The 12745-nt window shown below is 41.6% G+C and overlaps 1 protein-coding gene across 1 annotated transcript; it reads left to right on the top strand.

Moving 5' to 3' along the window:
- The first annotated feature begins 681 nt into the window (after positions 1–681).
- On the top strand, positions 682–1905 carry LOC137850134 (2-oxoglutarate receptor 1-like). The gene has a single exon (XM_068670315.1). It carries the CDS (start codon positions 697–699, stop codon positions 1669–1671), a length of 975 nt encoding a protein of 324 aa, XP_068526416.1. The 5' UTR covers positions 682–696; the 3' UTR covers positions 1672–1905.
- Positions 1906–12745: the final 10840 nt, after the last annotated feature.

The following is a 12745-nucleotide window of genomic DNA, read 5'->3' as shown; positions in this document are numbered from 1 at the left end:
CAGTTTTATGCCACTATACCACTAACAAGTTTGACAAGTTTGCTTTTTTTTTTTTTTTCTTCTTTTCCCATGAAATGCACTTCTACCAGTTTGATACTCTGATGACTCCAAAAGAATAAGTTCATATTTAGGGGACGAACCATTACTGTCCAGTTATGGGAGAATCAGATCCTGAGATCTGTCTGAGCCCAACATCTTTTGGTTTTCATGAAACTAGAATACCATCTCTGATTTCATGAGTACAAACCACTGACTAGCTCACTTTAATGAAGATAAGTCATGGGTACAGTTTTGCTTTCTGAAAGGCTAAGGCTAAATCAAAGTTTTGTAAAATCTAATCCCAAATTTTCTCCAGCTTCTTAAACATCTTCTTTCTACTCTTGCAGGTTTGGGGATAAGCAACATCTTCAGTTGTCACCTTCAGTGCAGGAGATTAAATAGAGCAAAGGTAAAATTAATCATTATCAAAATTTAAGGAAGGGTAGAGGGGGAGGAGAGTTAAATTAAACTTTGGAGCAGGGGGATCTATGTAAAAGCTGTGTGTGTTAACATATTCCTGTTCTTTCCCCCTACTATACCTTGTTTAACATATGACATTTGCTCCAACAACAGATTTAATTGAATTCATTTGTCCTAACAAATCGGTTAAAATTAAACATCTTATTTTTGTAAAGCTTTAAGAAGATTTCTGCAAACATGGCACCTGAAGGCACAGACAATTTTACTGCTCTGCCAGGCCATGCAGACCCTTTGACAAGCTGCAAGGATGAAGATTTCTTACAGGTGAAATCATACCTCTCTGTCCTTTACAGCCTAATCTTCCTGGTGTGCTTCCCAGGGAACATTGTGGCCATTTTTATTTATTTTGTCAAGATGAGGCCCTGGAAAAGCAGCACCATCATTATGCTAAACCTGGCAATCACTGACCTACTGTATGTAGCTACGCTTCCTTTCTTTATACACTACTCTGCTAATAGAAATAACTGGATTTTTGGAGACTTCATGTGCAAGTTTATTCACTTTGGTTTCTACTTCAACATGTACAGTGGTATCATCTTCCTGAGCTGCTTCAGCATCTTCCGCTTTTTTGTAGTCGTCCACCCAATTAGATGCGTTTTTGTTCAAAAACGGAGATGGGCAGTGGTGACCTGCGTAGTAGTATGGATGATTTCCCTGGTAGCCATCAGCCCCTTGGGCGTCTTGATCGCCACAAAGCACATGGAGAACAGGACCATCTGCCCAGACCTGTCTTCTGCTGAGGACTTTGACACTGCTCGATGGTATAACTGGCTGCTGACGATGTTTGGCTTCTTCTTGCCCCTGCTGACGGTGACTCTGTGCTATGTGCTCATTATTTACACCTTGGCTACAGGGCCCCACACACAGACTTGCTATAAGCAGAAGGCTCGCAGACTCGCCATCGTCCTCTTGGTGGTCTTCTACGTGTGCTTCCTCCCCTTCCACATCTTTCGGGGGATTCGGATAGAGCTCCGAGTGCGAGCAGCAAGCTGCCACTTCAAGAACATGATCCTTTTCATGCTTATTCTAGCTAAACCTTTAGCAGCGTTAAATACATTCGGAAACTTACTGCTCTATGTGGTGACAGGAGACAACTTCCAGCAGGCGATCCTCTCACTCCTCAAGTTTTGGACACACAAGAACTTAAAATAGAAGATTGATTCCATAAGAGCTATGGAGGTAAGGTACCAAAGCTGCCTGTAACCACCTCTTTGCCATCACAGCACACAATTTAACTTTTCTGATACCAAAACAGAATTTATCTGCTCTGTGTTTTATATTTACACATTTATTGTCATTAAAACCAACCAACCAATCAACCAATCAACCAAAAACAAACAAACAAAAACAACAAAAAACACTTAAAATGTAAAATAAAACTTTAAATAAAACACTAAAAAATCATGACAAATTTTGCTGGGTTTATTTATTGAATTCTTGGTGTTTCTTTTGGAGAATCCTAAGACATAGAATGGTCAACAGTTTCAGCAAAATATAAAAATTTAAAAAAAAAAAAAAAAGAGTTGCTTATTAGTGGCAGATTCACATTGAGGATAGGTTTAATTTAATTTAATTTTAGTAACTCAGACATTAAGTGTCCCATATAAGGTAGGTGCCTGCCTTTGACTTTCATTACTAGGTTAAAGGTTTGAGTACATGATCTTAGAGGTCTTTTCCAACCTGAATCATAGAATCATAGAATTATTAAGGTTGGATTATGACTTCTATGACTTCTTTTCTAATCAAAGAAGAGGGATAAGATGTTCCAGAGTGCAATTCATCACACCAGTCTTAGACCTGCAGGAGGGTTTGTCTCAAATCCCTGGAGACCTTGACAGCATAGGTGTCTATATATAAGCTAATCATCTTGGCCTCCATTTATAATTTTCCACTACAGAGGAGAGAAATGAGCAGTTTTAGAGTGTGATTCACCTAATTATTCTTGATGCCTGCATTTAGACAAGATGAATCATGACCTAGAGTGCCTGTTTCTCAACATTGGCCATAAAAGGTAAGTAATCAGGCACAGACCCAAATGTAGATGGGTTACTTTTATACAGTACAGAGTGGGATGTATTACTCTCCAGAGGTGGCTGAGAGGGGAGCTTACACAGCAAGACCCGAATCAGTGCCTTCAGAGATCTCTTGAAGATTAATGGTGCAATAATACAAGACTGTTTAGATTAGGGTTTAGATTTGGTTAAATCAGACATTAGGAAGCAGTTCTTTACTCTGAGGGTGGTGAGGCACTGGCACAGGTTGTCCAGAGAAGCTGTGGGTGCCCCATCCCTGGAGGTGCTCAAGGCCAGGCTGGATGGGGCTTTGGACAACCTGGTCTGGTGGGAGGTGTCCCTGCCCATGGCAGGGGGCTGGAACTGAATGTCTCTTCCAACACAAATAATTCTGTGATTCTATGATAAGTGGATGGGTGCATAAAGGGCCCAAATCCATGGATGTTTGCCTGTTTCTTTACTCAGTGGATCTCTGCTTCATCACACAAGATCTGATGATCCTGAAGGTCTTTCTCAATCTAGAAGATTCTATGATTCTATGATTCTAAGGAACAGTTTGGGTAATAACATACCTGATGAGCAAAATGTGCCATTTCACAGGAAAAAAAAAAAAAAAGACTCATAGGAAAATACAAGTCTAATACTTGCAGACACCAGCTGAGGAACCCCAGACAACAGCAGTACAAAGCTGTTATCAGCATAATATTTAGAGCCCAAAAGTCTGACAGCAGAGTGATTCATCTATCAAGTTTTTTAACACCCATATTTCATGTTTCATTACTTTTGCTCTTCACTCCAAAATGTTCATTAATCAATGGCAACCCACACTGCTGCAAGGCTTTCATGAGACCCTTCTTGTTGTGCAGTCCTTCTATGTGTGGCCTTGTCTTTAAGCGACCACCAGACCATTGTTCCCATTACACATGTGCCCAAGTGACTGGCAAATAGTCGGTGACTCATCTGTGGCATGGGGAGCCCATTAATTTCCCCTCTCAGCACCAGCAGCATCAGCACCTGGGGGAGAACAGCAAGCAACAGAAACAGCAGGGAAAGGAAAGTATATAAGAAACCATCCCTGGAATGCTGAGAGATGGGGAAAGAAAAACAGTGTTCATCCAGGTTAGAATAGGAAATGGGCTGTAAAGAAAGGATTCTGTCAGGAAATGGAGGAGGAAGCCATTTTTCTGCAGAAAAATGTGGCTTTCATCTACCCCTAGCTATTAGTCAAGGCAAATTTTATAACGTCTGAAAGGTGCTGAAGCATGGCTGTGATCACTACCTGTCCTCAAACTGTGGATAAGAACCTCAGGAGAAGAGGGAAGCTCACCTAGTGCAGGCCTGAAGAGATGTTGCTTGTGGCAAACATCTGCTGAACATAGCATCTTACCTGTTTTTTTCAGTTTACCATATCCTATGGAAAATAAATAAAAAAAGAAATAAATTCATTTTGAAAAAGAACAAGATGATACATTATGTTTTAAGCCTCTGTTTCATATAAATGCGTTTTTATTAATTCAATTGCATCTTACCTAAAAATCTACATTGAGTTGTATGGTTTTTCTGAAGTTTGAGGTAAAAAAGGAACTGCCTCTGTTTTTGCAGGACTGATAGGAGCAGTTTTTGCTTTTGACTTTAAATGAAGCTCTGCATTAGTACTTTTCAGCTTTACCTGATATTTTCCAGAAAAAAAAAATAAAAAATTATTCAGCACACTCATTTGTTCTTACATCCAGGCTATGCACTCTTTTTAAATGCAAAATGCCTGGAACATCTTCAGTACCAGCATCATTGCCTGGAATGATTTGGGCAGATATCATCCTGAGCTGGCAAGGCGATGAACCAAATCTTGTTTTCTGTACAGTCAGTGAAGAACAGATATATAAACTAATTTATTGCAAATGGTACTTTTACAATTTCAGTCGTAGTCACAAAAAAAAAAAAAAAAAAAAAAAAAATGAGAGAGAGAGAAAAGGAGGAGATCTATACAAGAGTCCTGCCTGCTCCCTGCCCCAGCAGTCAGTTCTGGCCTTTAGCTTCTAGGAAGAAAAGGGAAAGACTAAAGCAATGTTATCAAGAAACTGTTAGCAGCTGACATGAATGTCAGGTCCAACAGCAGAACATAATCCCAATATTTTAAGATTTTCATCACCACGGATAGGGGGAACAGTTTAGCCATATTAATATTTTATTAATTTCTGATTTGACATCTATATGGATTTCATGTTCTTATAGCTTTAATTTTTAACATTCTCATAATTTGTCAGAATTGCTACAATGAAAAGGCTTGAGATTTTTTCTAACAACCTCTAATATTTTTGCAATGGGGGAGAAGAAGATTTAAGTTAACCAAGTTCAAGAAATAAAAGACAGGCCTGTAAACTCAGTCTGCTAAGGACTGGGCACCAATCCTTAAATAAGTATCATACTACAGTCGTTTACTGCTTATGTTTGTGATGCTCTCACAAGTCTGGAGCATAACTACATTCACATAGGAAACCACAAAGATATAGAGTCAAAATATATATATCTCTGTCCTCAGCAAAGGCCCAGATCCATACTTTCTAACCTGCTTCTTAAAATGTGCAGGAGGAAGGAAGGTACCACAAGGATGACTTTTTTCTCAGCAAGTACGGAATTTCTATGTTGTCTGATTCCCAGCAATAATTAAAACAGAAGTGGTAGCTTATAATATGATTCCTTACGTAACCAGCAGCAATCATTCTTGTAAAGCAAATGGTAAGTCTTGGGAATATCACTGTGTGTATACCACGTTGGCCATTTAGTTCTGCTCTTATCTTTGGGCTGACCTTGGGGATGTTTGCAGGGGCCCTGCTCTCCTGGGGATTTCTCACCAGCCTGTTTAAGGCAAGAGATCCACCTCTGGAAGTGCAGGAGGTAGCATTTTAACCCCTTGGGCAGATCCACCAGCCCCATCTCCATTAAAAGGCCTAGCTACCAGAAAGCAGGAGCAGAAGAAGGAAGCTGTAGACTGAGGGAAACATCAGAGAGGGAAGCAGTGTTCTCCACCTGTCTCTACCAAGTCACTTTCCATTGGCAAGTAAAAACAGTGGGAATTTTTTTTACATGGGCATAGGAGAAACCCAGCTGGCACCAGCAGCATGATAGTGGCAGATTGTCAAGCCTGTTCCCCACAGCTGCCTGTTAGCAATGTGGGATTCAGGGACTTAAACCACCATGCCAATGAGGGAGGGGACAAGGTGAGTCTCACCAGGTGTATGACATATGCACCTCATTTGTCCCTCATCTTTAAGGAAATAGTAATATCTCTATTTTTGGGATGCTTAAGGAGCCCAGCAGACAGTCCAGGACAGCCCAGCCCTACCCAAGCAAGTAGCCTGGACTGACTCCAGGCCCATAAATGTGCTGTGCATGGAGTGTCTGAGGGACAGTGAAATGGGGAAGGGAGAAAAACCTGTCTCCACTCTGCTGAGACTCTAACCTTCTCCAAATGAATATGACCACCTTCTCTTTTCCTTTTCTAATGTTGTTTTCTCTCTTCTCTGGCAGCCCATGCTCTGGGATATCTCTGCAGACCCCACCAGGAGCGGGAGGTATGGCTCCACATGCCCAGCACAGCTGTGAGGAGGGAAGGCACTGCACACACAAGTGTCTGATTTGGGATGGCAGCCCACAAACCCACAAAGTAAGCTGATCGTGTGGTTTACATGTAACCACACAAGGATGGACATATAAAATGATCTTTGCTCTTGAAGCAGCAGTGGGAGAGAAGAGGCTTCTGCTAATTCATCATCTCTCTCTGTTCCCAAGGAGCAAACCTGAGCCTCAATTAAACATATCATTATTTAAGCACTGTAATTAAAAACTATGACTGTCAGTAACCTTTCTTTTGGTACGTGTACAAATCCTATGCAAATAGCCATTAAGCATATCCCAACAGATCCCTCCGCAGATTTCCACTTCATGAAACCACCTACCCAAACATTAACCTCAGTGGCTGTTCATCGGTTTGCATATGCAAACCCTGAGGAACAGTGGTGAGGATGACTTAACTTAAAGACACATGCACTAGTCTGAGAGCCTGAAACAGGAGTTTGGGCATTAGCTGTGAGTTATGGTGAAGAGTTGAACCTGTTGTTTAAAACCTTCCTCAATTCCTGTGGCATCTTGGGCATCACAGGGGTGGTGGCAACACCAAAATAAAGCATGGGGTTGTACAGTGGGAGGAAATTAAAGCATTAGGGAGGTCTGAATTTCACCTAGATCTGCCAATGGAAGGGTAGTGAGCAACCACAGATCATTGCAGCCTTAGTTCTCATTCCTGCCTACCACCACAGAAGGTTTAGCTCCTGCAACTCTTCACCTGTGTCTGGGGTGTGATTTCTAGGAAGCATGTATGCAGAAACTCAGGGCTGATCTATGCCACTGGGGGTCATCTCTGGGGAGGGAACGATGCCACGGTGTGGCTTGGCCAAGTCAACTACCAGCAGAAGAGCGAGGCTCAGTCTGGCCAGGAGCACAGCATTAAGCCAAGCTGGTGTGACTGACTCACGGGTAAATCGGTGCCGGGTGAGCTGGAATGCTTTCTGGTCCTAGAGCTGACCGACCCTCCTGTCTACCAGCAGAGAGTCACTTTATCTCCCCTTAATTATTTCCCCTGCCACATTTTATCCGCTTAGAGTTATAAGCTCTTTGGGGCAGATGTCTTAGAGAGCATTTGCACAGCAGGATCAGAATTCCAAATGGGCCCTCCTGGCATTATGAAAATTCAATCAAGGGCTTATGCCATAAAAATGTAAACGATGTAGCTACTTATCATTTGTGCGTATAGAGACACATAAACACACAGGCAGATACAGATACACAGGGAAGGAGCACCTGATGCAAAAATAAAATTCTTTTAAAATAACAGTCCTATGTTATGTTTAAGCTCCTTCCTTTGGATATGAATACGCATTTCACTTGTTCCTTCCCTCTCCTGTACAAAACTAGCATGACACTGGGGACAGAGGTTACCTGAACAGGAATTACCTTTCAGAACAAAAACCAATTACTGCAAAATAATTGTAGCAATGGGCAAAATCTTCTGAAGCAGTTTTCAAAACAATATGGTGATGTACTGGGTTAAACAAACATTAACAGTTCCCAGATATAATTTTCTGTCATGTACAAATTAATGAGGTTTTACTACTGATTCTAAGACCAAACTCTAACTATTCTGTCTTGTTTACATTTAATATTGGTAGCACCTGGCCATTTAGCTTCTTTTTTGTGCCATGGAAACAGGCAGTATTTGCCCATGTGATAAATGATAATGTTCTGTACTAAAATGGATTTGGCTCTGTATCCAGGGGGAGGTCATTCAAGTGTGGGGTATTTGCTTGTGTAAATTTTGATGTAAATTTTGCTGTTGAGATGTTGATATTTCAAGACGATTGTGTGGCTCATTTCTGCACTGCAAAATAGAGTGTGTCTCACTGTCCAAGCAGTTTAGGTTTACTCATGTACTTAGAATACAAAGAGCATCCTTATCTGACCTGTTTCAAATGCACATCTTACATTACATCACCCTCTCAGGGTGACTATTTTTGCTTTCTGTAAAGGAGCTATTTCTTTCTCCTCTGAAGAAAATGGAAGTGTCCCTATGACATCCCTTTTTGTTCTAATTTAAGTTTTTCTTTTTTTCTTAGCAGTCATCCTAGGTAAAATTCCATCAACTGACTTCAGATAAGATGCAGGCATAGTTTGAGGTAGCTGTCACGGGTGTTTTTACAGTCAGCAGGAAGATGTGGCAGCTTGGGGGTCCAATCCATCCCTCCTACAGTGGACCCAATGAAATGTGCCTCCAAAATGCCTGCATAGGCAGTTAGTGGTGTCCATGTTTTTGACTTCAGTGCCCAGGCTTTGGCACGATGAACCTGGTCCACCGTGTCTGTGGAAATACAGGTGCAGGTTCTGATGTTATGACAATTTTGAAAGTATAACATGAATTTTTACAATGCCTTCTGGATAATCAGTATCTTCAGGTAAACTAGTTTAGGAGGTGTATATTATAACAGTTTGCCTTGCTAAAGGAGAGGCTGCAGTTATGTGGAAAAGAATATAAAACATCCTGTGTGCATTCTCTTTGTTTCTACAGAGAGAAAGATTATATAAAGGAGTATGTGGAATAGTGAAGAAATTAAAAAAATAAAATAAAATAAAAAGGTATACAAATATTTAAAGACAAAAGCCAGCTCAAGCATTTGGTTCATGGAAGCCAGGACACCCCAGGCTCTGCCCTTAAGCCAAGTCTTCCCATCAGGCAGCATCCCAACTGCCCTACACACACCTGAGGGAGAATACACCCAATTTAAGAGGTTTATTCATTGTGCTAGCTATTCATCTGTGTGAATGGACCCTACTGCGTGGGAGACTGCAGGGCAAGATAAGGTAGGAAGGGAGGGTGTTGACTACTGTGCAGATTTGTGCTTAGATTTGGGTTTGGGCTTTGGAAAGTAGTGGGAAGTGAATAGAAAATGATGGCAGGGAAAAAAAAAAAAAAAAAAAAAAAGCATTAAAAAGAGGCTGTGAGTTGCAAGAAAAAGCAAAAACTAAGAGAGAATTTGAGCTTTCAGGATTAAGAAATGGTATAAAAAGTGATGAGCAAAACACAACAAACTGTGAGGGAGTCATCATGAGGGAAGAAGGACCCCAGCATAAACACAGGTGCAGGTAGACACACATGGGGTTAAGAGCCTGAGAAGCTGTTCAGAATGGTTGCTTGTTATATCCAAGTCCTAATTGTGCACATTTGAAGTATCACTGCTCTGCACCTCTGCAAACTCCCTGACTGTGCTAGAGAGCTTTTCTGAATGGTCCTAAGAGGAGTTTGTCAGAAAAGGACTTTTCATTAGACCCCTTTAATTTGCCATAGCACTGAGATGGGACACGCTCTGACTGACACCCTAGATGGGGTATAAAACTTATTAAGGAAATTCAGAGGTATAATTTATGGGAAATTCCTTCCTGTAATGTAACTAAACTATTAAATTTCTTCATGAGACTTCTGAAGCACATAATTGTCGGCAGCAAAATTGAGGGGCTGCCAAGTGCCTGAGAAATATAGGTGCTGGGGAGATTAAAATGAGTGGCAGCCTGCAGGGTGACAGCTGCTGGAGAGATATCTTCACCACCTGTGGAACCTGCTCCCGAACTGACAAACGTTAATGCTCATTCCTAATACTTGGTAATCTCTCAGCTACACGTCTAGTTAAAAACTGACACAGCTGAAAATTTGTCTCAGTTGCACCCAAGCAACACCCACATCAGAGGATGCAATACAAAAATAGCTCCCATTTACACAAAGGTAGGGCAACATAATGGCTGAGACAAACACTGTAGGAACACAGAGGAGAGAGCTGCAGAGGCACGTATGTGACTTATTCCTCGTGTTATACAGCTTTCACTGTGTTGTGTTGATCCAGCTGTTTTTGCACTGTCTATCCAATATTAACAATATAGACCTTGTGCTCATCCCAGACTCATCATTCAGCCTCATGAGACCACGTGCTCTTCACCCTGAGTGCCTCTTGCAAACAACATAGCTCACTGTCCAGACATGAGGACAGCATCACCCTGATGTCCCCAGCTGCTGTGACACCCACCAGCCAGCCCCCCATTGCATCTCCACCTCTCCAGAATTCACATAGGGGACCTCTTCCTTTTCCCTGGAGACCCTCATTTTCTGGTTTACCTTTACGGTTCTCTTCCATACCCATGTGATCCCCTTAACTTCTATTTTAAGATGAAGATTTGCTTATTTTTCAGCTCTCATTTCTGAGACAGCACTCATTTCTCACAAAGTATGTATCTCTATAAACATTACCACATAGCTGTCACCCTGACTTGTCTGGCAGAGGGTTTTCTGGCACAGACTAACCACACCGGGGCTGGCAAGGGCCACCACTGCCAGCTCTTGCCTTGCCACTTAGGAGGCACATCTGAGCAAAAGTACTGATTCAGTGGAAAGGTCAGTGGAAAAAGGACCTGAGTAGTGACAAATACCAAATCAGGACAAGCCAGCTCATGCAAACATCTTTCAGCCCTTTAAACAGCTTGACCAGGTCTTGCTCCTCACACACGCTTTGCAGTCATCAGCAGTACCCATTATTGGATGTGTTTCTCAGACTTGTGAAAGCCAAAAGCACCCCTTGGAGAGGGAGAAAGTATTTATGTTGTTCTAGGTGGAAAAATGTTTTGTTAAATCTGGCTATAACTGTCATAGAAAAGTTAAAGTACATATCTTCTATCTCATCCTATTATTTGAATAAGCACCTGTGTCTGCACCCAAACCTGCACATCAGTTGCATAGATTTGTCACCAAGAGAGAAATGAATCCTATCTTTAAAATCACGTTGCATGTGCTGCCTTGGAAAATCAAACGTTAAGTTCAGTTAGCTCCTGGTTTAATTGCTTAATTTCAAAAAATAAAAATAAAAATTTCCTCTAAAGTGTTCCTAGACAAGCTTTTGGGAGAGTGCTGCTTGGCTGAAAGGTCCTGATGCCCACCAGCAGAAGATGCAGTTGCCAGCAGAGCTGGTGCCCATGCACACAGTGTCTCTCCCACACAAAGCCAAAGCACCATGGCCAGACTGGGCTGCTTGCTGCTGCAGGGACACCAAAAAGTTCTTCTTTTGAGAACAAACTGAATCTGGGGGTTGACACAAAGGGTCACAACAAACACACGAGGACAAACTATTATTCTATTTGTTGGTATGGACTCAAATATTTAGGCAAGTATGAGTGAGCAGAGCAATACTGCCCAAACAAGAAAATCTGTTGTATAAACAGAGTCCACAACTAATCTGAAAAAATATGGAAGGTAGCTGATATTTAAGCCTGTTTTTATTCCCACCGTCAGTGAGATTTATTTAAATGCTTTACGGGATTGGGATTTAGGTAAGTACCTCCATATATAATACATAGGTAAGAATTTTAATGTGGAACTTTTTCAGGTAGTAATGCTTTTCAGATTGATAATTCTGATAAATACTATTAAATAATGACAAAACAATAAAGACAGTACATTTATTGAATGTTCTTTTCTTTTTTTTTTCTTTTTTTTCTTTTTTTCTTTTTTTTTTCAGATCAACCCCAACAGGATCTAAGAACTGTTTGGGCTTAGTGAGCCTGAACACTTAATAGTCCAGAGGAAAAAGGATGCCAAATTCATGTCTGCGTGCTCAAACCAGGAGTGGGTATCTAAGGACTCTTGAAGAAGTAGTATTTATCTATTATTGTAGTTAATTTTAATTTTACATAGTATTTCAGTGTTTTGCAGACCTACTAAATGGAGTCCCATTCACTGCATGCACTTTTTTGAGGAGTTGGGAATCTCAGGAGGCAGCTGCAGATTTTCTTCCTCCAGACATCAGCCTTCCTTTGGGCTAAAATGTGAGCAGTGTCTCTCTCTGCAGTGGCTAGAGGGGACACAAACACACATACACACACCATCAGAACCCACCTGACTCCAGGAGCCAGGGCTGAGAAGCCACCAACCAATTTTGGCTTCCCACCATCCGCAGGCTCTTCCAAGGCTAGCGCAAACATTGCCGGTGTGCAAAGTCTCAGAGACAAGAGTGGTGCATTTCTTGCAGTCTGTGACATTCCTTAACAGACAGAGAGAGTCAGTGAATGCACATGTACCCTGCAAAGTGTGCAAATTGAACTTTGCAGACCTGAACACTCTTGGGTTGCATAGGGTGCAGGTACCTGAGCTGCATCCTGTGCACCCCAAAGGTATGGAGGTCTGCAAAGTTCATCTTGCACACACAAGCTCCAGGCGGGCACTTTTTTTTGCATGTTGTATAGTGTACAATGTGTGTGTTTATATCAAAACCTTATTTAAATCAATAAGATCAATTCTAGAACCCTTTCAACAGCAAGCACGAAACAAAGCACAGCAGAGAAAAACGCAGATCTGCACTGTCCCACACTGTGTGCCAGGAGCCCTGAGCCTGCTGCTCAGTGCAAGAGCTGTGGATATTTGTATTCCACGGGGATGTTCAGCTGCAGATTGGACTCTGAAAGTTGTGAATAACCTTCACCTCTCAGCTCTTCGGGACCGTGCAAATTATTTAGCTGGCATCTCACCCAGGTCTTTAGCTCAAGGCACAGCCCTTGTCTGAAAGATGGGAAATATCCTCAAGGAATTACTGAAATAATTAAGAAGCAAACAGTGAAATATCCCAGTT

This window comes from Anas acuta, chromosome 1 (assembly GCF_963932015.1).
Source record: "Anas acuta chromosome 1, bAnaAcu1.1, whole genome shotgun sequence".
Lineage (NCBI taxonomy): Eukaryota > Metazoa > Chordata > Aves > Anseriformes > Anatidae > Anas > Anas acuta.
The sequence above is the reverse complement of the archived record's forward strand: the minus strand, read 5'-3'. Positions and strand labels throughout refer to the sequence as shown.

Bases quoted from the DNA above. Each gene is read 5' to 3' on its own strand.
- LOC137850134 (XM_068670315.1), top strand. From the start codon at position 697: ATGGCACCTGAAGGCACAGACAATTTTACTGCTCTGCCAGGCCATGCA.